Source organism: Neoarius graeffei, chromosome 16 (genome assembly GCF_027579695.1).
Source record: "Neoarius graeffei isolate fNeoGra1 chromosome 16, fNeoGra1.pri, whole genome shotgun sequence".
In the NCBI taxonomy this organism is placed as follows: Eukaryota; Metazoa; Chordata; class Actinopteri; order Siluriformes; family Ariidae; genus Neoarius; species Neoarius graeffei.
Genome location: NC_083584.1, coordinates 39,800,924 through 39,827,831, shown reverse-complemented (window position 1 = coordinate 39,827,831; position 26,908 = coordinate 39,800,924). Strand labels below are relative to the sequence as shown.

Genomic DNA, 26,908 nt, shown 5'->3' with positions numbered 1-26,908 from the left:
AGCATTATGTTTTATTCCTAACTTAAATATTGCATATTACTTTGCTTCGTTATTGATATAGCATAAAATTTTCGTTAATCGTGAGGTGCGTACTTCTGCAGCTGCTTGCAATCCTTATAATGCAGTGACAGAATTATTTTAAGCCTGACAAATTGACTGTTATCAAAATACTTGTTCAACAACACCCACGAAAGATTAGTCTAATGCAAGCAACTGCCTCTATATCATTCATGACTACAGCCTGAAACACATGGTCCAGTATTACTATACCTACCACACATGATGGGAAATGTACTGTAAACATTTTCACAGAGACAGAGCTCCCACGGGACACTTTAGCAGGGGCTTTTCAGTAATCATTAATTATGATTTACTTGAAAAAGCACAGGTGACCATCGGTTAGTTATTCTAAATATTGGTGGTGATGAATAGTGATTTACTCCAAGCAGCATTGGTAATCAGTGGTAATTTACTCAAAACAGCACTAGTGACCCATGGTGATTTAACCTAACCATTGGTTATTTAGCCCATGTTTACATTAGACCGTATCAGCGGATCATCAGATTAACGTTTTTAAAACGATTAGTGTGCACACAGCAACACCAATACACGATTTGCGTGCACACAGCAACACCAATACACGGATACGCTCGGCTCCGCAGGCATCCTGCGCTCCAAATCACTCCACCCTGAACAGCGAGTGCCCTCTGGAGGGTGCGCACTCCGGCCCTGCGCAGCTCACAGAGCACGCAAGTGAAGTGCACAAGCTGTGATTCGGGACTGAGCCGCTGTGTGTGTGATCCCAGTGCATATCACTTACCACTTGCAAGTGGAAGGATGGCAAGCCTAAAGACAATCATAACTACACAATGGGCAGTATTTGCATCAGTATTTTCATACTTTTATACTCTTTAATGAAAGGTGATACAAGGCGGAAGTCCGCGCCATTTTTCAGCAGTCGCGTCACATGACCAACGCCAGCGAATCAGGAAGGTGGATGTCACAGTGACGTTGTCCAATGACGATGCCAGCTAGAGCTCAGCACAGCGTATCCGCGTATTCTCAGTGTTTACACAGCACTGGAGCTGACACGATCTGGATTGAATACGTGGACCCTGGCGGATTCCCGTTTCCAGGCGGTTTAATGTAAACGGACAGTGCATCCGCGAAGAAAACGAGACAGATACGGTCTAATGTAAACTTGGCCTTACTCTAAACAGTACTGATGACCATTGGCTATTTACTCTAAACAGCACTGCTAGTCATTGATTGTTTACTTTAACCACTGGTTATTTACTCTAAACATTGGTAGTGATGAATAGTGGTTTACTTCAAGCAGCACTGGTGACCGGTGGTGATTTAACCTAAACATTGGTTATTTACTCTAAACAGTACTGCTGACCATAGATTACTTACTCTAACCATTGGTTATTTACCCTCTAAACAGCACTGCTAGTCATTGGTTGTTTACTTTAACCATTGGTTATTTACTCTAAACAGCACTTCTATTCATTGGTTGTTTACTCTAACCATTGGTTATTTACTCTAAACAGTACTGCTGACCATTGGTTGTTTACTTTAATCATGGACTATTTACTCTAAACATTGGTAGTGACGAATAGTCAATTACTTCAAGCAGCACTGGTGACCGGTGGTGATTTAACCTAAACATTGGTTATTTACTCTAAACAGTACTGCTGACCATAGATTACTTACTCTAACCATTGGTTATTTACCCTCTAAACAGCACTGCTAGTCATTGGTTGTTTACTTTAACCATTGGTTATTTACTCTAAACAGCACTTCTATTCATTGGTTGTTTACTCTAACCATTGGTTATTTACTCTAAACAGTACTGCTGACCATTGGTTGTTTACTTTAATCATGGACTATTTACTCTAAACATTGGTAGTGACGAATAGTCAATTACTTCAAGCAGCACTGGTGACCAGTGGTGATTTAACCTAAACATTGGTTATTTACTCTAAACAGTACTGCTGACCATAGATTACTTACTCTAACCATTGGTTATTTACCCTCTAAACAGCACTGCTAGTCATTGGTTGTTTACTTTAACCATAGGTTATTTACTCTAAACAGCACTTCTATTCATTGGTTGTTTACTCTAACCATTGGTTATTTACTCTAAACAGTACTGCTGACCATTGGTTGTTTACTTTAATCATGGACTATTTACTCTAAACATTGGTAGTGACGAATAGTCAATTACTTCAAGCAGCACTGGTGACCGGTGGTGATTTAACCTAAACATTGGTTATTTACTTGAAACAGTACCGCTGGCCATTGGTTGTTTATTTTAACCATTAGTTATTTACTCTAAACAATACTGCTGACCTTTGGCTATTTACTCTAAACAGCACTGCTAGTCATTGGTTGTTTACTTTAACCACTGGTTATTTACTCTAAACATTGGTAGTGATGATTAGTGGTTTACTTCAAGCAGCACTGGTGACCGGTGGTGATTTAACCTAAACATTGGTTATTTACTCTAAACAGTACTGCTGACCATAGATTACTTACTCTAACCATTGGTTATTTACCCTCTAAACAGCACTGCTAGTCATTGGTTGTTTACTTTAACCATTGGTTATTTACTCTAAACAGCACTTCTATTCATTGGTTGTTTACTCTAACCATTGGTTATTTACTCTAAACAGTACTGCTGACCATTGGTTGTTTACTTTAATCATGGACTATTTACTCTAAACATTGGTAGTGACGAATAGTCAATTACTTCAAGCAGCACTGGTGACCGGTGGTGATTTAACCTAAACATTGGTTATTTACTTGAAACAGTACTGCTGGCCATTGGTTGTTTATTTTAACCATTGGTTATTTACTCTAAACAATACTGCTGACCATAGATTATTTACTCTAACCATGGATTATTTACTTTTACCATAGGTTGTTTACTCTCACCATTGGTTATTTACTCTAAACAGCAGCGCTGTCCAGTGGTTGCCCTGTGGTACTATTCTCCATGCGGATTTTTATAGGACTGTAGTACTGTACGACTACTGTAATATAATTATCAGCTGCTACATGATCTCCATCTCAAATCCACACTGGATTGGTGTCTTTGGAGAATATACAGGAGCCCAGCTAAACTGACCGAGAGAGCAAGGTCTGTTTTTTTTTTTTTTTAAAGAGTGACTAGCCCTCAAATTTAATACAAATGGATCATGCTTAAAACTGAAATTACTACCACACGCCACTGGGTGAAGGCTGATCCCTTGCCTTACAGATGGACAGGACATGTACTGTTTGTAGCTTTGACCAATTATGATTGGTCAGTCAGGTGTGTAATTAATATGCATATAGCAGTTGCAGGGGGGAAAAAAGACCCAAGATTTATTTCTTCCTTTAAATATATTTTATGACACCATGGCACTGAGCATCCGGATTCCCATTTCAATAAAAGTGTATTTTACTCTGAGCCGTAATGGTAGTGAGTTTTCATTTGCCTGCGTGTGTAGTTTCTTATGAAAAATCTCTCAAGCTTATCATGTGCAGCTAGTTTCTGTTGCACTCTGTGAACAAAGGAGTGCAGTGTCTGTCTGAAATGCCACTAAATCAGCAGATTTAAGAGAGTACCTTACAGGGCGAGTCAAGTGACATTTGCAGTAGTCCATCGCTCACTGTAAATAAATGCTTCAATGAAATGGTTTTTGTGGGTGTGGGGCACAAACCTGCAGGTGAAATATGTGTCTGAGTAAAAGCATTGTGAGGTCATTAGCTGGTGCAAGGGGCCCATTTATTCTGCTGTGTACCATATTGCTGTCTTCCCCACCGACTCGTTCAGCCCTCTGATCCTCAAAATGGAGATTCTGGGGCTCAGCCAAACTCAGCACTTTTGCAGAATTGAGGTGCGTGAAGTTTCTGCTCTGTCTGACCGTCTTATAAGATCGTCGTGCTTAGACAAGTGAATTGCAGGTAAAAGATAAAGTAAAAGACTATTCCAGACGCTAAACTGGATCTTAAATAACGTAAGACAGGATCTCTACAATTTTATTTTTATTTAGATAGGAATTCATATTCTGTATGGCTCATTCAGTTATTGGAATTGCTTGCGTGCACTGCACATCTACAATTTTTATTTTCTAAAAATGAAGGGAAAAGAGTTTTTAATAGTCCGTGCCTTTTAAATGCAGACTCATTACAGAAGTGTATTGCTGCCATGGCCGAAAAAGAAAAACGGATCAGTATCACATTATCACGTGAAAAGTTTTTTTAATGTGGTGTAGTGGTTAGCACTGTCGCCTCACAGCAAGAAGGTCCTGGGTTCGAGCCCCGGGGCCGGCAAGGGCCTTTCTTTGCGGAGTTTGCATGTTCTCCCCATGTCCGCGTGGGTTTCCTCCGGGTGCTCCGGTTTCCCCCACAGTCCAAAGACATGCAGGTTAGGTTAACTGGTGGCTCTAAATTGACCGTAGGTGTGAATGTGAGTGTGAATGGTTGTCTGTGTCTATGTGTCAGCCCTGTGATGACCTGGCGACTTGTCCAGGGTGTACCCCGCCTTTCGCCCGTAGTCAGCTGGGATAGGCTCCAGCTCGCCCGCGACCCTGTAGAATAGGATAAGCAGCTACAGATGATGGATGGATGGAAGTTTGTGATAAGTTAATTTCACATTATAACAAGAAACTCTCATCTCATTATCTCTAGCCGCTTTATCCTGTTCTACAGGGTCGCAGGCAAGCTGGAGCCTATCCCAGCTGACTACGGGCGAAAGACAAGAAACTTTTCTTGTTATAAAAATATACTGTTTATCTTGTGACAACATGAGAGGTTTCACATTCTCTGCACTGTTTCTTCATTCAAACATGGGTTTCATGTTATAGCCTAACCATAACTTCTCATTATAACATGAACTGTTTTATATTATAACTATAATTTATCATGTTATAGCAAGGTATATTGTTATAATATTGTTGTATATTTTTATAACAAGAAAAGTTTGTTGTTATAGGGTGATAGATTTGTATGTCGTAGTAATGTGAAAAACATCTTATTATACCAATATACTTTTCACGTTATCATGTTATACTGATTCATTTTTCTTTTTCTGGCATGGCAGTAAAACTCATCTCATTATCTGTAGCCGCTTTATCCTGTTCTACAGGGTCACAGGCAAGCTGGAGCCTATCCCAGCTGACTACGGGCGAAAGGCGGGGTACACCCTGGACAAGTCGCCAGGTCATCACAGGGCTGACACATAGACACAGACAACCATTCACACTCACATTCACACCTACGGTCAATTTAGAGTCACCAGTTAACCTAACCTGCATGTCTTTGGACTGTGGGGGAAACCGGAGCACCCGGAGGAAACCCACGCGGACACGGGGAGACCATGCAAACTCCACACAGAAAGGCCCTCGCCGGCCACGGGGCTCGAACCCGGACCTTCTTGCTGTGAGGCGACAGCGCTAACCACTACACCACCGTGCCGCCCCTGATTTGTTTTCTTAAATTCACAAATTGTGCCTGTGTTTTGGTGAATTTGTATTCTCCTCTGAGAAGAAAAAAAACCCACAAAAAGCCCTACACTCATAAACTTATCATGCAACTGTCTATAAGTAGTTAATTTATTTAGTCAGAGTAAATATACTTTTATGATTTTATGAGAATAAATAAAGCATAAACACAAAGTGAAATCTTTTTCTCGCTTCTTCAAGACTTTAAAATGAGTTATTTTGGAATGTCGTATTTGTATGCTGTTATACCAGTGTATTTCAGTGTTCATTTACATTGCCTAAAACATGACGACTCATGGACAAAACTGTAGGAATTGAGACAAGCCTTTTTTTTTAATAAACATTCTGAGCACAACTTGTGTACTACTAGGTATAGAATTAGCAGAGGTCTGAATATTGTCTCACTCTGTTCACTAATATATTTATTGTTGGAGGGCGTATTTATCATTTGGCTTTTTATTCCCACACTACCTTATCAGTTATGTCCAGAAAGACCATTAATTATAGCCAATATTACATGTACCTGGAACTTAGACACAACCAGAGAATATATATATTTTTTAATATTACATAATAGGGGGCGGCACAGTGGTGTCGTGGTTAGCGCTGTCGCCTCACAGCAAGAAGGTCCGGGTTCGAGCCCCGTGGCCGGCGAGGGCCTTTCTGTGCGGAGTTTGCATGTTCTCCCCGTGTCCGCGTGGGTTTCCTCCGGGTGCTCCGGTTTCCCCCACAGTCCAAAGACATGCAGGTTAGGTTAACTGGTGACTCTAAATTGACCGTAGGTGTGAATGGTTGTCTGTGTCTATGTGTCAGCCCTGTGATGACCTGGCGACTTGTCCAGGGTGTACCCCGCCTTTCGCCCGTAGTCAGCTGGGATAGGCTCCAGCTTGCCTGCGACCCTGTAGAACAGGATGAAGCGGCTACAGATGATGAGATGAGATGACTATATATGAAGCTGATTTCTTTCCATTTCATCATCACGTCCCTTCTTCCAACATGACCCTGCACAGTGTTTAGACAGTGCTGTGTCTCTCCCTTTGTGCTGAGCTTGGATGAAATATGGCACCAAGAATGCAATGGGGCAGAGAGGCCTTGACTCCATGGACCAAAGTATGAGGAGGACGGATCATGGAAAGAGGGAGGAAAAAAGCAAGGGAATAGTGGCGGTGGGGTGCTTTGCCACAGAAGGAGTGCCCATAGAGAACACTGATTACTTACTTTCAAAACATCAGTTTGATGGAGAGACACACGCTCCTTCCCAGCGGCCTCCCATCCGTCTGGGCCACAGTCGCCTATGATTGATGAGGCAACCGGCAGTGTGACGCCACTCTGCAGGGCTTGCCTGCCTTTTGCTATACTCTCCTTCTCTCTTTGTTTACCTCTTCTCCCCCTCCTGCAAGTGCTCCTGTATACAGGAGGTTGATGAAGTTTCTGCATGAGTGTGTGTGTGTGTGTGTGTGTGTGTGTGCGTGCTCCTTGCACATGCTCACTTCCTTTTCTAAATGCCTATGCTTGTGAGCATAGCTACCTGTATTATTTAGCAGCCTAATAATCACCAAATTTGCCGATTAAAAACCATGCTGAAGGCTCGCATTTGCTCATCATTAATTTTTTTTTTTTTTAACAAATCCACTGGAGCAATTGAAAGATGTTGATCTCAGGATGTGATTTCCATCATCAAAATCTATAAGAAGCACAAGTATCAGCCTTTTCCATTTATCTCTTCTCAATCATGTTGAATTAATTTTAGGGGGCTCAGTGCATTTGATCCCAACTCAGAAATTCAGGCAAAGAAAAATAATAATTGGTCGTTGCAGCAGCGTTCGTTTAAGCTTGTTAATAAGGTAGGAGTAGCGGGAAAATCTGTGCAGACCTGTGGACTGAGAAACACTGATCTGCAGGATCCTCCCATTTCATTCAGTAATATATAGACAGTGCTTAGCACTCTTGCCGCACAGCAAGAAGATTCTGGGTTTGAACCTCGTGGCCGAATGGAGCCTTTCTACTGTATGTGGAGTTTGCATGTTCTCCTTGTGCCTGTGTGGGTTTCCTCCAGGTGCTCAGGTTTCCTCCCAAAGTGCAGAGACATGCAAATTAGGTAAATTGGCTTCTCTATTCTTTCTCACATTACCCATAGGTGTAAATGTGAGTGTGAATGGCTGTCTCTTTGTGTTAGGTCTGCGATAGATTGGCGACCCACCCAGAGTGTACCCCACCCCTCATCAGCTGGGATTGGTGTGTGGGGTACAAGTCAAAAGTTTGGACACTTTCATTAGGTAATTGCCTGGAATGCTTTTAAATTAACAGGTGTGCCTTGTCAAAAGTTAATTAGTGGAATTTCTTGCTTCCTTAATGCGTTTGAGATCAAACAGTAAATAATAAAAATACAGTAAATAGCCCTATTCCACAACTGTAGTAATCCATATTATGTCAAGAACCGCTCAGCTAAGTAAAGAGAATCATTGCTGTCTAAAAATGTATCATAAGGTTTTACCCAAACTTGTGCAGTGCAGCTTGCAGAGTACACAGTGTAATTAAAGCAAAAAGGAGACGTACCAAATACGAATTAACTCCGATATTCATGGAAAGATTTATCGAAAATATTCAGAGAAAATATTGTATGTTTTATCCACACTGCTCTATACAATATTAGTGTGTATGTATGTATGTATACACACACACACACATACACACACACACACACACACTTGTGTGTGTGTGTGTGTGTGTGTGTATGTATATATATATATATATATATATATATATATATATATATATATATATATATATACACACACACTATCATTCAAAAGTTTGGGGTCACTTTGAAATGTCCTTATTTTTGAAAGAAAAACACTGTTCTTTTCAATGAAGATCACTTTAAACTAATCAGAAATCCACTCTATACATTGCTAATGTGGTAAATGACTATTCTAGCTGCAAATGTCTGGTTTTTGGTGCAAAATCTCCATAGGTGTATAGAGGCCCATTTCCAGCAACTCTCACTCCAGTGTTCTAATGGTACAATGTGTTTGCTCATTGCCTCAGAAGGCTAATGGATGATTAGAAAACCCTTGTACAATCATGTTAGCACAGCTGAAAACAGTTGAGCTCTTTAGAGAAGCTATAAAACTGACCTTCCTTTGAGCAGATTGAGGCCCTGTCCACACGGCAACGGATTCAGGTGAATCTGATAAAATTGTTTATCGTTTTGGCCTTGCGTCCACACGGCACCGGCGTTTTGGGTGCCCCAAAACGAGAACGGGTTCCAGAGTGGAAAAATCTGGCAACGGCGCCGTTGCGAAGTCGTCTGGATGAGTAGAACGGATTTGTTTACGATGACGTCACAACCACATGACTAGAACAAGCAGCACTCTCGCTGTTTTGTATGAACCACTGCATTGCATTCACTTTTGTATACAGCTTTTCTTTTAAATAAACAAGTAACTGAACCATTTCTTGAATTTCTTTTTTTTTTATTGGATAAGACTGCTTTTCAAAATGTTCACACACAATAAGAAAATTAAGTTATATAAAACTATGCACACTAATAAAACTAATTTGTACACACAGAAGGCACGATTTCCTCGCGTAGTCGCAGCCATCTTCTTCTTGTTGTTGCGTGTTTGTTCCTGTGAGTGCTTAGAAGAAGGGGTTTATGTGCATGCGTCCTACTTCTATTGTTCTGGTGTCTCCGATGGGACCGTCTTGCAGCGCACGTAGAGGTGTGGCATGTGTATTGCATCGTTTTCAGCAAGCGTTGCGTTGCCATATGTACCTGATATTTTACTGATCCGTTGCCCATGTGGACGCGATATTTTTTTAAATAAAATCTCATTGCCGTTGTCGTGTAGATGTAGCCTGAGTTTCTGGAGCATCACATTTGTGGGGTCGATTAAATGCTCAAAATGGCCAGAAAAATGTCTTGACTATATTTTCTATTCATTTTACAACTTATGGTGGTAAATAAAAGTGTGACTTTTCATGGAAAACACAAAATTGTCTGGGTGACCCCAAACTTTTGAACGGTAGTGTGTGTATATATATATATATATATATATATATATATATATATATATATATATATATATATATATATATAATAGAGAGAGATAGATAGATATACACACAAAATATATATGTGTGTGTGTGTGTATAAAATGAGAGACAGATTGAGAGAATCACATCACTCCTCGAACTCTCAACTAATATTTATTTTGCATTTAATATGCAACTTCATTCATAATGTGGAACATTCAGTCTCTGTTTCTTCTTTCCTTCAGGCAAGAGGCATGTTAAATATTACAAGTACAGAGATTCATTGAAGACAGTGTAGTGACATTGCTGTCATGTAACAACTCGCAGTCTGTTCAGTCTTAACTGTTGCTGCCACTATTATAGACATTGAAGGCATTTTACATTGCTAGAAGACAGAAAAATGATTGTAAATGCTGCGGTAAATGCAGCCCTTCCCTCTCCACTTGTATCTGTCCTAGCCATCCATGCCTCTGTACTTTCCCTTTCCTTAATAATTGTCTGTGACACTCATTGCTTCCCACCTTATTGTCTTCTCACATTCACCTATTATACACCAGTCTCTCTTATCTGTCTCCCCTCACAAATCTGTGCAGTCATCCAGGACCATATTTTCTCTCCTCTATATCCCTTTTTATTCTCTGACAGTTTGCACCATTTAAATAACAGACAGCTTTAGCACAAAGGCCGGGTCAGGTGAGTGAGGATGTGCATTCACTGTCCTTCTCCTGTCTCATAGGATCAAGCAGCAGGCTCTGTTTAAAGCATTTACCATTATCAATTCCAATTAACACTTCCATTCGTTGGTGGTTTTTAACCATTCGCACACACCTTGTGTCATTAACAAACCAGTAATCCAGCACCTTTCAAATGCAACAGTCTCTAGACTTTACACAGGATTGTGTAAAAGCAAAAAACATCCAGAGAGCAGCAGTTGTTGATGAGAGAAGTCAGAGAAGAATGTCCAGATTCTTTCAAGCTGACAGGAAGGCTACAGTAACTCAAATAAACACTCTTTACACCCATGGTGAGCAGAAAAGCATCTCGGAAAGCATAGCATGTTGAACCTTGAGGCAGATGGGCTATAATAGCAGAAGACCACATCAGGTTCCTGTCAGCCAAGAACAGGAGACTACATTAGGCACAGGTTCATTGAATAGTGTGTGTAAAGGAACGTTTAAGGCAACAACTTGTGCAGAGAAACTTACAGGAAACAAATAAAAACACAGACAATTGGTTATCAAATGGATTGCATGGAAGTTTGTTACTTGCACATTCATCTGGAAGTTCTCATGCTGTTTTGAAGACGAGCTCACGGCTGGCGCGTTTAAAGTCTTCTTGAGGTTGTAGGAGTTCCATGGGTCTTGTGGCTAAAGCTTCTTGAAGAGTGAATCTTGACGGTTGCACCTGGACGTGCACTGTAAATAAAAAGGGCTTAGACATGTCTTATTTAAATACCCCTAAATGTAACACTTAGAAGACATGTCTTGGGTATTTAAAAATACCTGGAAGACATGTCTATGGTATTTAGCAATGCCTGGAAGACGTGTCTTGTGTCTACTGATAGACGGCGGTGTCTTTATAATAGACGCGTGTTTTCTTGCATCCTCCATATACACCTATGTTTTCCTAGAAGACAATGAAGTATTATTTAAATACCCCAGTGTTTCATGTAAATACCCGAGACATGTGTTTTGTTTTTTGTTTTGTTTTAAACAGTGTGGTGGGTTCACAGAGTGGAGGTTCATATCGATGGTAAACAGTGAAGAGCTCCAAGTTTCCTGAATTGCAGTTTGGAAAATTATGGAAGCTTCGCTGATCTGTTCCACTAATTGAAGAGCTCAAAGTCTCTTTGATGGTTAATCTTTATTTTGCAGCTGGATGCAATGCGTTCGCAGAATGGCTCGTATCGATGGGAAACAACAAAGTATTCATAACAGTTTTGTTGTGAGCTAGTCATGCATATTCAATTATGCAAAATACCAATCTGGCCAGTGGGCTGTTGACCTTACCCCCTTTGGGGGTGGTCTGGGGAATGTGTTCCAAACATCCCAGAAGTTCAGTTTTTTAAAACTTGTTTTATACTTGGTTATCACACTCATTGATAAATACGCGTTACTGCAAATTACATATCAAATGTATGTACCACGAGTTGGCCTAGTGGTTAGCGTGTCCACCTCTCAATCGGGAGATCACGAGTTCTACTCATGGTCAGATCATACCAAAGACCATCATAAAAATGGTACCTACTGCCGTCTGGCAATGCATGCTGCAATACAGATGCGAGTGGGGAGTCAAACTCTCGTGATTACCAGAGGACTATCCCCCCACTGTAACCCTAGTTATGTAATAGGCTGAGGACTACGGAAACTGAGATTGTTGCCGCCCTGTGCGCCACATGGCGTGGGAAGGACTTTGATTTTGACATATCAAATGTAAACTGGGAAGATTCAGAACTTCACAACAACATCAAACACACAAAGAATTTCTATCCACTCACTAATAATTAGTTATTTGGCATCAACATACAGTGGTGCTTGAAAGTTTGTGAACCCTTTAGAATTTTCTATATTTCTGCATAAATATGGCCTAAAACATCATCAGATTTTCACACAAGTCCTAGTAGATAAAGAGAACCCAGTTAAACAAATGAGACAAAAATATTATACTTGCTTATTTATTTACTGAGGAAAATGATCCAATATTACATATCTGTGAGTGGCAAAAATATGTGAACATTTACTTTCAGTATCTGGTGTGACCCCCTTGTACAGCAATACTGCAACTAAATGTTTCCGGTAACTGTTGATCAGTCCTGCACACCGGCTTGGAGGAATTTTAGCCCATTCCTCCGTATAGAACAGCTTCAACTCTGGGATGTTGGTGGGTTTCCTCACATGAACTGCTCGCTTCAGGTCCTTCCACAACATTTCGATTGGATTAAGGTCAGGACTTTGACTTGGCCATTCCAAAACATTAACTTTATTCTTCTTTAACCATTCTTTGGTAGAACCACTTGTGTGCTTAGGGTCGTTGTCTTGCTGCATGACCCACCTTCTCTTGAGATTCAGTTCATGAGCAGATGTCCTGACATTTTCCTTTAGAATTCACTGGTATAATTCAGAATTCATTGTTCCATCAATAATGGCAAGCCGTCCTGGCCCAGGTGCAGCAAAACAGGCCCAAACCATGATGCTACCACCACCATGTTTCACAGATGGGATAAGGTTCTTATGCTGGAATACAGTGTTTTCCTTTCTCCAAACATAATGCTTCTTGTTTAAACCAAAAAGTTCTATTTTGGTCTCATCCATCCACAAAACATTTTTCTAATAGCCTTCTGGCTTGTCCACGTGATCTTGAACAAACTGCAGACGAGCAGCAATGTTCTTTTTGGAGAGCAGTGGCTTTCTCCTTGCAACCCTGCCATGCACACCATTGTTGTTCAGTGTTCTCTTGATGGTGGACTCATGAACATTAGCCAATGTGAGAGAGGCCTTCGGTTGCTTAGAAGTTACCCTGGGGTCCTTTGTGACCTCAGAAGGAGGGTAACAATGGTCTTCTGGGGAGGGTAACAATGGTCTTGAATTTCCTCCATTTGTGCACAATCTGTCTGACTGTGGATTGGTGGAGTCCAAACTCTTTAGAGATGGTTTTGTAACCTTTTCCAGCCTGATGAGCATCAACAACACTTTTTCTGAGGTCCTCAGAAATCTCATTTGTTCGTGCCATGATACACTTCCACAAACGTGTTGTGAAGCTCAGACTTTGATAGATCCCTGTTCTTTAAATAAAACAGGGTGCCCACTCACACCTGATTGTCATCCCACTGATTGAAAACACCTGACTCTAATTTCACCTTCAAATTAACTGCTAATCCTAGAGGTTCACATACTTTTGCCACTCACAGATATGTAATATTGGATCATTTTCCTCAATAAATAAATGACCAAGTATAATTTTTTTGTCTCATTTGTTTAACTGGGTTCTCTTTATCTACTTTTAGGACTTGTGTGAAAATCTGATGTTTTAGGTCATATTTATGCAGAAATATAGAAAATTCTAAAGGGTTCACAAACTTTCAAGCACCACTGTATTAGATTAAAAAACAGGCAGAGTACATTCACTTGAATTAAAATACTGATAGTTATAATATTTCGATGAACACCTAGATAAAGATGACACATTAGTTTATTTCTTAAACACTTTTCTCTGGCCAAGGAGTATCTTTCTTTTTCTGAAAGCATGTGATGAGCTTGTGGTTGGTTGATTGGTTGTGGTGTGTGTGTGTGTGTGTGTGTGTGTGTGTGTGTGTGCGTGCATGCGTGCGTGTGTGCGTGCGTGTGTGTGCGCATGCACACACAAGTATACATTTGCAGAATGTTTCATTGGTTCAGTTCAAATAATTGTCCATTGAGGTAAAGATCATTTCAGCATAAAATGCTAAGGTAGTTGAAAAAGTTTGTTGAACTGATTAAGTGGCCGTTTCATTCATAAGAAACTTTTTCTTGTTCTGAGGTTTTTGTGAGGCTCCAGAGGAGTGCAGCTTGAGGTCAGTAGGGATCATAAATTAAAGATGAACAACTTTATTCATCACATGTACACTTAAGTACAGTGAAATTCCTCTCTGCATTTAACTCATCTGAAGCCATGAACACACACACATGATCAATGAGCACACACACATACCCAGAGCAGTGAGCAGCCATGCTACAGTGCCCAGAGAGCAGTCAGGGGTTAGGTGCCTCGCTCAAGGGCACCTCAGCCTAAGGCCTCCCCATGTTAACCTAACCGCATGTCTTTGGACTGTGGGGGAAACCGGAGCACCCGGAGGAAACCCACACAGACACAGGGAGAGCATACAAGCTCCACACAGAAAGGCCTCCGTTGGCCACTGGGCTCGAACCCAGAACCTTGTTGCTGTGAGGCGATAGTGCTAACCACTACACCACCGTGCTACCCGGTGTGTAGTCTGTTGAACCCGTCTGCTAGAAAGGCATCAGAAAGATTGTTTTATGACTGTCCAGCAATCTTCAACTATCTTCACTTAATCCCTAAATGGGCTTTTTTGTTTGTTTGCTTAGATTATATTCTAGTGACTCTGAGTAGGCTCTGCTCTTAGAGGGATATCCATGTCAAGTCGTTTCTTTGTATAGCGCTTTTAACAATAGACACTGTCGCAAAGCAGCTTTACAGAAAATTAAAGGCTTTAAACATGAGCTAATTTTATCCCTAATTTATCTCCAGTGAGCAAGCCTGTGGCAAAAGTGGCAAGGAAAACTGATACTAAGCTCAAGCAATACAGAGACACAGCCCTGATCAGATGCCAACAGTAGGTCGTTTACTACTTTAATCAGCGCTGTCTCTGTGCTATGATGAGGTCTAAATCCTGACTGATACATTTCATGGATATTATTCCTATGTAAATATGAGCATAACTGCTGTGCCAGAGCTTTTTCAAGGATCTTGGAGATAAAGGGGAGGTTTGATATTGGCCGATAATTGGACAGCTGGCAGGGGTCGAGGCCAGGTTTTCTTAATAAGGGGTTTGATAACTGCTGGTTTAAAGGATTTGGGTACATAGCCAATTTTAAGGGAAGAATTTATTATTTTTAGAAGCGGTTCAATTGCTTCTGGTATTATCTGTTTGAAGAATCATGTAGGTAAGGGATCTAGTACCCAGGTTGAAGATTTTGATGTAGAGATGAATGAAAGTAGTTCAATTTCTCTAAGGGGAGTAAAATATTCTAATTGCTGATCTGATACAGTTATATTGTTAACTACGGGGTTACTTAAATTGTCAGGTCTTAATTAGTAGTTTGAATTTTTTGTAGGATATTTTCAGTTTTGTCATTGAAAAAATTCATGAAGTTGTTGCTACTACATACTGCAGGTGTGTGTGTGTGTCTATTAGTGGTCTTTTTCCTAGTTAATTTTGCTACAGTATTAAATAGGAATTGAGGATTATTTTTGTTATCTTCTGTTAGGGACGAGAGATACACTACCGTTCAAAAGTTTGGGGTCACCCAGACAATTTTGTGTTTTCCATGAAAAGTCACACTTTTATTTACCACCATAAGTTGTAAAATGAATAGAAAATATAGTCAAGACATTTTTCTGGCCATTTTGAGCATTTAATCGACCCCACAAATGTGATGCTCCAGAAACTCAATCTGCTCAAAGGAAGGTCAGTTTTATAGCTTCACAAAGAGCTCAACTGTTTTCAGCTGTGCTAACATGATTGTACAAGGGTTTTCTAATCATCCATTAGCCTTCTGAGGCAATGAGCAAACACACTGTACCATTAGAACACTGGAGTGAGAGTTGCTGGAAATGGGCCTCTATACACCTATGGAGATATTGCACCAAAAACCAGACATTTGCAGCTAGAATAGTCATTTACCACATTAGCAATGTATAGAGTGGATTTCTGATTAGTTTAAAGTGATCTTCATTGAAAAGAACAGTGCTTTTCTTTCAAAAATAAGGAAATTTCAAAGTGACCCCAAACTTTTGAACGGTAGTGTATGTTGATCTAGCAGCACTAAGAGCTTTTCTATACTTCAAGAAGCTCTCCTTCCACGCTAATTTGAACGCTACCAATTTTGTTTGACGCCATTTATGTTCTAATTTTCAAGTGGTCTGTTTTAAAGTGCGAGTGTAGTCATTATACCAGGGTGCTAATTTTTTTCTCTCTGATAATTTTTCTTTTAAGTGGAGCTATGTACAGTACATCATCTAAAGTAGAGCGGAACGTTGACTCAAAGCATTCATTTGCCCGATCAAGTTCTGTGGAGACTGACAGTGATCCAGTCAATGTTGATAACTCTGGGGGATATCCACATCTCTCTTGTTTCACATCTCATCGGTTCTGAGAGTTGCATGATGCAACAAACATGCAACAAAGGAGATTGTGTTTTTCCTTCCAACTCAGCAGTTTAGATCATCTGGGTCTGTGTGAGGAGATTTTCCTGTGATATCTGAGGGACACATGGATTTGCAGGCTGGAATTGACACTGGTAGTATTGATATTGGGGCATGGCTAGGTTTTGATCCACATGCAAAATGGCAAAATCTCAGCTATTGTTTTCATTTCCTGTTGCTCTACTGACATGTAGTTTTGTAGTAGCATGGGGACATTTGATGGAGACTAAAAAGCGCTTCTGTAAGTTGCTGAATAAGGGTATCTGCTCAATGTAAATGCAAATACATTATGTGGTCCATAACTAATGACAGACAAATGTTTTGCTAGGCACTGGACTATATCAGTCACATACTGAGCTACACATTACACTCTACTGTTTACAGCGAATCCTAGAATATACACAAACACATTCACACACCACACAGCACATGCTTTCGATTGAAATTGTTTACTTCTTGGTTTGAATGATTCAGGAACAGTAGGTGGGAGTGTGAGATGCTGGAGTTCCTGCTCTGTGTGCGGCCTCATTTTTCAGCTTACATGGATTTACGTTTCAGCAAAATTACAACTCATTGCATTACAATTATGATTACAGTTCCCTACCAAGGCTCTTAAATTGTCTTTTATATTCATACCAGCTGCATGTGGAATATTTTACACTGCAGAAATATCTCATAAGTGTTTCGATAAAAATCACCAGGGCATATAAAGCATTATGTCATGCTTTGTAGTTATTGTGAAGTTCTTGCAAAAGCATCCAAATATTGATGTGTTTTCTACATTCCACATTATGTGGAGCCATGAAAGGCAAAGCATAGATTTAAGGATTTAAGGATGCAACTCGACTTTTTAAAATTCATTCGAGCTTTCACCCTGAATGCTGATGCCATTTTTGGTAGGACATGCATTTCTGAGAAGGTTCAAAACCCTCTCCTGTATCTCTCTCATGTATCTCTCCTATATCTGATATAGTCAACATGGGTCTTACTTTTGGGCAAGTTAAGACACTTATTTACACTACCGTTCAAAAGTTTGGGGTCACCCAGACAATTTTGTGTTTTCCATGAAAAGTCACACTTTTATTTACCACCATAAGTTGTAAAATGAATAGAAAATATAGTCAAGACATTTTTCTGGCCATTTTGAGCATTTAATCGACCCCACAAAAATGTGAAGCTCCAAAAACTCAATCTGCTCAAAGGAAGGTCAGTTTTATAGCTTCTCTAAAGAGCTCAACTGTTTTCAGCTGTGCTAACATGATTGTACAAGGGTTTTCTAATCATCCATTAGCCTTCTGAGGCCAAGTTTACATTAGACCGTATCTGTCTCGTTTTCTTCGTGGATGCACTGTCCGTTTACATTAAAACGCCTGGAAACGCCGGGAAACGGGAATCCGCCAGGGTCCACGTATTCAATCTAGATCGTGTCTGGTCCGGTGCTGTGTAAACATTGAGAATACGCGGATATGCTGTGCTGAGCTCTAGCTGGCGTCGTCATTGGACAATGTCACTGTGACATCCACCTTCCTGATTCGCTGGCGTTGGTCATGTGACACGACTGCTGAAAAACGGCGCGGACTTCCGCCTTGTATCACTTTTCATTAAAGAGTATAAAAGTATGAAAATACTGCAAATACTGATGCAAATACTGCCCATTGTGTAGTTATGATTGTCTTTAGGCTTGCCATCCTTCCACTTGCAAGTGGTAAGTGATATGCGCTGGGATCACACACACAGCGGCTCAGTCCCGAATCACTGCTTGTGCACTTCACTCGCGCGCTCTGTGAGCTGTGCAGGGCCGGAGTGCGCACCCTCCAGAGGGCACTCGCTGTTCAGGGCGGAGTGATTCGGAGCGCAGGATGCCTGAGGAGCCGAGCGTATCCGTGTATTGGTGTTGCTGTGTGCACGCGAATCGTGTATTGGTGTTGCTGTGTGCACACTAATCGTTTTAAAAACGTTAATCTGATGATCTGCTGATACGGTCTAATGTAAACCCCACCTGAGGCAATGAGCAAACACATTGTACCATTAGAACACTGGAGTGAGAGTTGCTGGAAATGGGCCTCTATACACCTATGGAGATATTGCACCAAAAACCAGACATTTGCAGCTAGAATAGTCATTTACCACATTAGCAATGTATAGAGTGGATTTCTGATTAGTTTAAAGTGATCTTCATTGAAAAGAACAGTGCTTTTTTTTCAAAAATAAGGACATTTCAAAGTGACCCCAAACTTTTGAACGGTAGTGTATCTACCATATTTCAAGACGTGTGAGCCAAAGTACTATACAGTAACATTAGTCAAACCCTAAAAGCAATTAAATAAAATTCAAATAAAATTAAATGAAACAATAAACATATAAAACAATAAAAAGCGCTAATGCAAAACCAGAAATGAAATGACAGGACAAAATAGACAACTCAGTACTGCATACTTCAAAAAGACCAAAATCCTTGCAGAATAAATACATTTTTAAATTGGATTTAAAAATGTTTACTGTGGGGGAAGTCTTTACATAAAAAAAAGGAGGGGGTGGGATAAGCTTTTCTATAATCTTTGAGCTGCAACAGAAAGTCATGCCATGTGGAGATTTAAAAAGCACATAAAACCTTCAACTCAACTTTTTTATTTGACCAGTGACCAGTGAAGGGAGACCAGGAAAGGAGAGATGCTTTACCTCTATCTGGTGCAGTTCAGGATTCTAGCAGCTGCATTTTAGATCAGCTAAACATGGGACATGCTTGACCGATAGTCTCATGTCGAGGGAATTATAATAAATCAATCAGTGTGAGAAGAAATAAAAGCAGTCTCTACATATTTGAATGACAATACATGTTTTAGTTTGGCAGTCCTTTTTATAATTTTGGGGGGAAAGCTATGCTCACAAGTGAGTTTACTTGTTTTGTAAAATTATACAATAACCCAGATCACATATGCTCTGTCCACAGTGAAGTCTGAGAGTGTAGTACAGAGGTGCTTGAAAGTTTGTGAACCCTTTAGAATTTTCTATATTTCTGCCTAAATATGACCTAAAACAACATCAGATTTTCACACAAGTCCTAAAAGTAGGTAAAAGAGAACCCGGTTAAACAAATGAGACAAAAATATTATACTGGGTCATTTATTTATTGAGGAAAATGATCCAATATTACATATCTGTGAGTGGCAAAAGTATGTGAACCTCTAGGATTAGCAGTTAATTTGAAGGTGAAATTAGTCAGGTGTTTTCAATCAATGGGATGACAATCAGGTGTGAGTGGGCACCCTGTTTTATTTAAAGAACAGGGATCTATCAAAGTCTGATCTTCACAACACATGTTTGTGGAAGTGTATCATGGCACGAACAAAGGAGATTTCTGAGGACCTCAGAAAAAGCGTTGTTGATGCTCATCAGGCTGGAAAAGGTTACAAAACCATCTCTAAAGAGTTTGGACTCCACAAATCCACAGTCAGACAGATTGTGTATAAATGGAGGGAATTCAAGACCATTGTTGCCCTCCCAGGAGCGGTCGACCAACAAAGATCACGCCAAGAACCAGGCGTGTAACAGTTGGCGAGGTCACAAAGGACCCCAGAGTAACTTCTAAGCAACTGAAGGCCTCTCTCACATTGGCTCATGTTCATGAGTCCACCATCAGGAGAACACTGAACAACAATGGTGTGCATGACGGGGTTGCAAGGAGAAAGCCACTGCTCTCCAAAAAGAACATTGCTGCTCGTCTGCAGTTTGCTAAAGATCACGTGGACAAGCCAGAAGGCTATTGGAAAGATGTTTTGTGGATGCATGAGACCAAAATAGAACTTTTTTGTTTCAATGAGAAGCGTTATGTTTGGAGAAAGGAAAACACTGCAATCCAGCATAAGAACCTTATACCATCTGTGAAACATGGTGGTGGTAGTATCATGGTTTGGGCCTGTTTTGCTGCATCTGGGCCAGGACGGCTTGCCATCATTGATGGAACAATGAATTCTGAATTACACCAGCGAATTCTAAAGGAAGATGTCAGGACATCTGTCCATGAACTGAATCTCAAGAGAAGGTGGGTCATGCAGTAAGACAACAACCCTAAGCACACAAGTTGTTCTACCAAAGAATGGTTAAAGAAGAATAATGTTTTGGAATGGCCAAGTCAAAGTCCTGACCTTAATCCAATCGAAATGGTGTAGAAGGACCTGAAGCGAGCAGTTCATGTGAGGAAACCCACCAACATCCCAGAGTTGAAGCTGTTCTGTACAGAGGAATGGGCTAAAATTCCTCCAGGCTGGTGTGCAGGACTGATCAACAGTTACTGGAAATGTTTAGTTGCAGTTACTGCTGCACAAGGGGGTCACACCAGATACTGAAAGCAAATGTTCACATATTTTTGCCACTCGCAGATATGTAATATTGGATCATTTTCCTCAATAAATAAATGACCAAGTATAATATTTTTGTCTCATTTGTTTAACTGGGTTCTCTTTATCTACTTTTAGGACTTGTGTGAAAATCTGATGATGTTTTAGGTCATATTTATGCAAAAATACAGAAAATTCTAAAGGGTTCACAAACTTTCAAGCACCACTGTAAATGCAGCAGGCTTGTGAGTTATGTAGCTTGTCTGTTTTGATATTTTAATGGCACAATAAACCAGTGGCCAGTAGTTTTCTGGATTATAATCAAAGATGAATGTCCTTGGTGGCTTAGGCAACAGTTCCTGTAGTAAGGAGATAATTATGTATTATAACTTGAGTATATTGGATATAGTCCAGTGCATCCTTGTTAAGAGATGGTCACAAATACAAGGATAATGGGAACACATGGCTGTACCAGTGTTACCAGACGTCAGCATAATTAACCGGCACTGCACAGAATGAGAGAGTTTTCACATTCAAATAATTGAGTGTGCATTCAGGACTGATTCTGGGCTTGGTCAAGTTTGAGATCAGATAGAAGACTTTTTTCCACACCATGGCACAATTACGGGGCGGCACGGTGGTGTAGTGGTTCGCGCTGTCGCCTCACAGCAAGAAGGTCCGGGTTCGAGCCCCGTGGCCGGCGAGGGCCTTTCTGTGCGGAGTTTGCATGTTCTCCCCGTGTCCGTGTGGGTTTCCTCCGGGTGCTCCAGTTTCCCCCACAGTCCAAAGACATGCAGGTTAGGTTAACTGGTGACTCTAAATTGACCGTAGGTGTGAATGTGAGTGTGAATGGTTGTCTGTGTCTATGTGTCAGCCCTGTGATGACCTGGCGAGTTGTCCAGGGTGTACCCCGCCTTTCGCCCGTAGTCAGCTGGGATAGGCTCCAGCTTGCCTGTGACCCTGTAGAACAGGATAAAGTGGATAGAGATGATAAGATGAGATGAGATGGTACGATTGCCCAATTCCGTACCATACGTGACTTTTGTTCACTCGGGTTTGCAAAGAAAAGGTTAATCAATTTGCTGTTTTGTATTGATGATTTTCTTGTGGGAGCAACAATCAAGCAGAAGAGTCATACTTTTTTAGATCCGTGGTATGATTGTGCATGAATACCTGCAAAAGAAGAGATGATCTTTGATAAGAAAATTTTTAGCCATGCAGGGCAGCACAAGGCATTTTCTTTTCTTTTTTTTTTCTCTCCATGATGCTCTGAGTGCAAGCACTTGCACTAAAAAGGTGAACTGATTACAGCATCACCAAAGTAAAAACAGTAGGTAACAAATGGGAGGTAACATGCCAGATTGAACCCATCACATTACTCGGAATGATGTGGACCATGCTGCCGTTCAGCTGAAGCAAACCCCAGACACCAGATGTGACTGATCCTTCCAAGTATGACTAATAGTGAGAGTGCAAAATTACAATGTGTAATCTAGAGCAGAACTTGTTTCTTATTGGGGTTTTATTATCTCTTGCATGTACACCCCCACTCCCTGACTCGCATGATATTCAAACTCTGAATTCAGCATAGCAGTAAATCCTTAATATCACTGTGACACATCTCCCCTCTGTTCCCACACTGCAGTCACACATTCTATTGCTGGTGTGTGTGTGTGTGTGTGTGTGTGTGTGTGTGTGTGTGTGTGTGTGTGTGTGTGTGTGTGTGTGTATATACTTCTACCACTGGAGTGATAACAGTAATGATATGGCAGAGCTCCAGCCTGTAAAGGCTATTAAAGAATGATTCATGTAGCCATGTGCTTTTAATGACATCTTCTGTCAGACATCAGTAACACTGGACGAATGTAGTGGGAAGTGGAAAGTGGGGTAAGAGAAGGTGGGGAGTGATGAGAGGAAGAAATTGGTATGACCTCTGTCCTTTGGCATAGACTTGTGATCAATCACCTGCACATTTGTCACATTGAAGAATAACTAGGTCATATGTACAGACGGGTGACAAATTAAAGGAAACCAGCATCAAGCGTCTTAGTAAAGCGTTGGGCCACCATGAGCCGCCAAAACAACTTCAGTCCGCCTTGACATCACTTCTCTTGACCTGTACTGGAGTGATGAAGACCATTATTTCAAAAGATAGATGATGGACAAAACTTTTGGACACCTGAACATCATACCCACATGTGCTTTTTGAACATCCCTAAATCCCATATTTAGTCCCTCCTTTTCTATTGGAATAACCGACACTCTTCTGGGAAGTGGCTGTGGGGATTTTCTCATTCAGCCACAAGAGCATTAGTGAGTTCAGGCAGTGATGTTGGGTGAGGAGGTCTGAGGTGCAGTCAGCGTTCCAATTTATCCCAAAGGTATTCAGTGGGGTTGAGGTCATGGCTCTGTGCAGGACACTTGAGGTCTTCCACTCCAACCTTCTCAAACTATGGACCTTGCTATTTGGGCACAGGGGCATTGTCATGCTGCTGCAGGTTTGGGCCTCGTAGTTCCAGTGAAGGGAAATTTTAATGCTACACCATATACAATTGTGTGCTTCAAACTTTGATCCAGCATATGGATGTGATGGTCATGTGTCCCAAAACCTTTGGCCATATCATGTACTCTCTGAATTGGTGTTTTAATGATGGTGGTGGAGAGCGCATTGATCCAAAACCTCCTATGTGTTTGGTAGGATGATTTGAGATCTGGAGAATGTGAAGGCATTATCATGTGATTTATCATTTTCAACATCATAAAATCATTTCGTGAGCCATCAAACTCTGTGGATGAGGGCCGAGTCATCGTGGAGTGACAAAAACCACTCCAATGAGGGTGGAACTGTTTCATCAAAGGATAGCCAGAAAGAAATTGTACTGTTTTGCAGTAGCCCTTTCCTCTACAGGGACAGGTGAGCCCAAATAATGCCAAATGCCCCCATAGCATAACAGACACCTCTACAACCTGCTTACCTGCCATTGGTGGCGGCATTCTCTCGTTCCTGAGGATCTTTCCTTCCATCATCAAGGATGGTGATGGGCTCGCTGGCAGCTCACAAATCCAATTCTTGCTCTAAAGAAGCAGGGACACTTGTCACATGAAAACGGTGGGAGTGGTGGTGGTTGCAAAGCCTTCTCCATTCTTCATTATTGTTTGGCTTTGAGTTGAGATCTTCTTTCCATCTCAAAGTGCTCGGTGCCCTCTCTGATGAGGTTTCGCCACTTCGGTCGCATTTTAGCCGCCTCCTCCCAGGTGTTAATGTCAATGTGGGTGGCCTTTAGGGTTTGTTTCAGCTGGTCCTTGCAGCATTGCAGAGGGGCACCACAAGGATGTTTCCCCGAGCTCAGCTCGCTGAACAAAATTCTCCTGGGGAGCCTCGTCTCGCTCATGCGGATCACGTGTCCTGACCATCTGAGTCAATGTTTAATGACGGTACTGGTAGCTTCGATGCTGGTCGCCCCTGCTCTTTCCAGGACAACAGTGTTGATAATGTAGTCCTGCCAACTGATGTTGAGGATAGAGCGGAGCTTCTTTTGATGGAATTGCTCCAGCTTTTTCAAGTCTCGACAGTACAGGGTCCATGTCTCGCAGCCGTATAGAAGGGTGGAGATGACTACAGCATTGTAGACCATTATCTTTGTTCTGATGTTGAGGTCTTTGTTCTTGAACACATGGTTGACGAGTCTTCCGATAGCAAGGTGTGCTGCCCGGAGCCTGTTTTCGAAGTTTTTGGTGGAATTCCACTGGACGGAGAGCAGGCTTCCAAGGTAACCTGCCTACCCATGCAGTTATCTAATCACCTAACCAATAGGCAGCAGCACAGTGCATCAAATCATGCAGCTACAAATCAAGAGCTTGTGTTAATGTTCACTTCAAACATCAGAATGGGAAAAATTGTGATCTCTGTGACTTTCACTGTGGCATGGGTGTTGGTGCCAGATGGGCTAGTGAGAGTATTTCAGGGACTGCCGATCTCCTGGGGTTTTCACATTCAACAATCTGTAGAGTTTACACATTTTACACACACGGTATGTGTGTATGGATGTACAGTCAAAGTGTTTGGTGTTAAGTTGTTTTTGTTTGTTTTTTTGTCATTTTAGTTTTGCTGATGAGTTGCTTTCTGTGACAAGTCTAAAGATTTTTTTTCCTTTGTTTCCTGCAGGTTATCTGGAATAAATATGCCATCTCCTATTGTCAGCAGCAAGAACTGGCTGAGGCTACACTTTGTAACTGACAGCAACCATCGATACAGAGGCTTTAGTGCCCACTATCAAGGTAAGCTGACATTTTAATCACTTGAAATATCCCTGTCTAGGGCTGCCATAAACAAGTAACCCTTTGAAACTGTCCAATCAAATCACTTTACATAGATTTTTGATGTTCCAGGAGCAGGCAGTGTACTCCCCGTTTACGCAGGACCTCAGATGTTTTCTTAATGTTTACGATGTTGGATAAGAATAATTTCTTGTTGTATTATATTCATTTATGTTGCCCAAATAAGCCCACTTCAGTCCCTTTACTCAAAACAGTAAGAGACAGGTATTTCAAGATTTGCTCATTCTATTAAAAATTGTTACCTGATTTTGTAGAAGAGAATCAGACAGTGGAGCGTCTTTGCAGATGCAACAGACTTTTTGTAAAGAACTCAACACAGAATTACTCACTGGAAATAGCTGTCTCTTCTCTTTTTCGCTCATCAAAAGCTGCTTATTTATTAAGTTACAGCAGGTCATCCAAAGTCATAATCATCTCGTGTGTCTGGCTGTGTATTGTTTGTGACCAACATCGAGCACATATTTACCATAAATTCAACGGAATGAATCATTGATTTGACCAGATGTACAGTATTTTGAATGGAATACGAAAGTGTTTGCCAACCCTTACATACCAAAATATGTTGAAGTTTTAATAAATTATAGACCTAATAATGAAACTCGATTTGTCGTGTTAAGGCTCTTTTCTGCTATGACCAGTGGAGACTTTGTGATTGACAGTAATGTGCAAAGGCTAATGAGGGAAAAAGTTAACTGGTGTAATTCACCACATCTATACACAGATAGAAATACAGTCCTGAGAATGAGCTGAAAAGTTTTCATTCAGCTCATAGGAATGGTGTACTGTTGTTTCAGAGGGGATCTAGTAAAGTTGTCTACTAATTTCATCCTAATCCAAATTAGTGTGTTGAAAGAAATAGCATAAAAAAAAAGATTGTCCTGTTTCGGGTGGTGCTCCCTTGATATTAACCACCTGTTGCTCTCAACTCAAAGTCTATAACGCAGCCATCCTCAGACAGAAGCAAAAGTCTTAGGCACATATAAAGAAATGTAGTTGACCAAAAATGGCTTAAATGAAATGCTTCAACATATATATATATATATATATATATATATATATATATATATATATATATATATATATATATATACACTATAAACAGCAGTAAGCCATAATAAATGAAACAAAGTCAGTATTTGATGTGAGACGACCCTTTGCTTTAAAAAAAAAATAAAAAAAGCAGTCTCAAGTCCAGTGAGTGAAGTTTTATAAGGAAATGAGCTGTAGGTTTTACTGAGCATCTTACAGAACCAGCCACAGTTCTTCTGGACACTTTGTCACACTCGCTTCTTCATTTTGCACCAAAACCCAGCAGCCTTCATTATGGTCTCTTTTTTTTTTAATCTGAAAAGTGCTCTCTTATGTCATATACTGCTCAGATACAAACCTTTTTTTTTCTGTAACATTTAATTTTGTGCTGGAAATCGAACGTTTGGACTCTAAAATGTTTTTGTACTGACTCGATAATGTAGAAGTCATAAAGTAGAAATCTATAACAAAGTTTGTATGAAAAAAATAGGGCGCTTAAGACTTTTGCACATTATTATAATATACACTGTATGTAATTATTATATATTACATAAAATTATATGATTCTTATATCTCATCTCATCTCATTATCTCTAGCCGCTTTATCCTTCTACAGGGTCGCAGGCAAGCTGGAGCCTATCCCAGCTGACTATGGGCGAAAGGCGGGGTACACCCTGGACAAGTCGCCAGGTCATCACAGGGCTGACACATAGACACAGACAACCATTCACACTCACATTCACACCTACGGTC

The 26,908-nt window shown here is 40.7% G+C and overlaps 1 protein-coding gene across 1 annotated transcript in view; it reads left to right on the top strand.

The window, feature by feature from the left end:
- csmd3b (CUB and Sushi multiple domains 3b) overlaps positions 1–26,908 on the top strand; it is an 898,971-nt gene that overhangs the window by 370,897 nt on the left and 501,166 nt on the right. Inside the window, 1 exon segment of the mRNA XM_060942250.1 lies at positions 24,954–25,066. Coding sequence (XP_060798233.1) covers positions 24,954–25,066 — 113 coding nt within the window.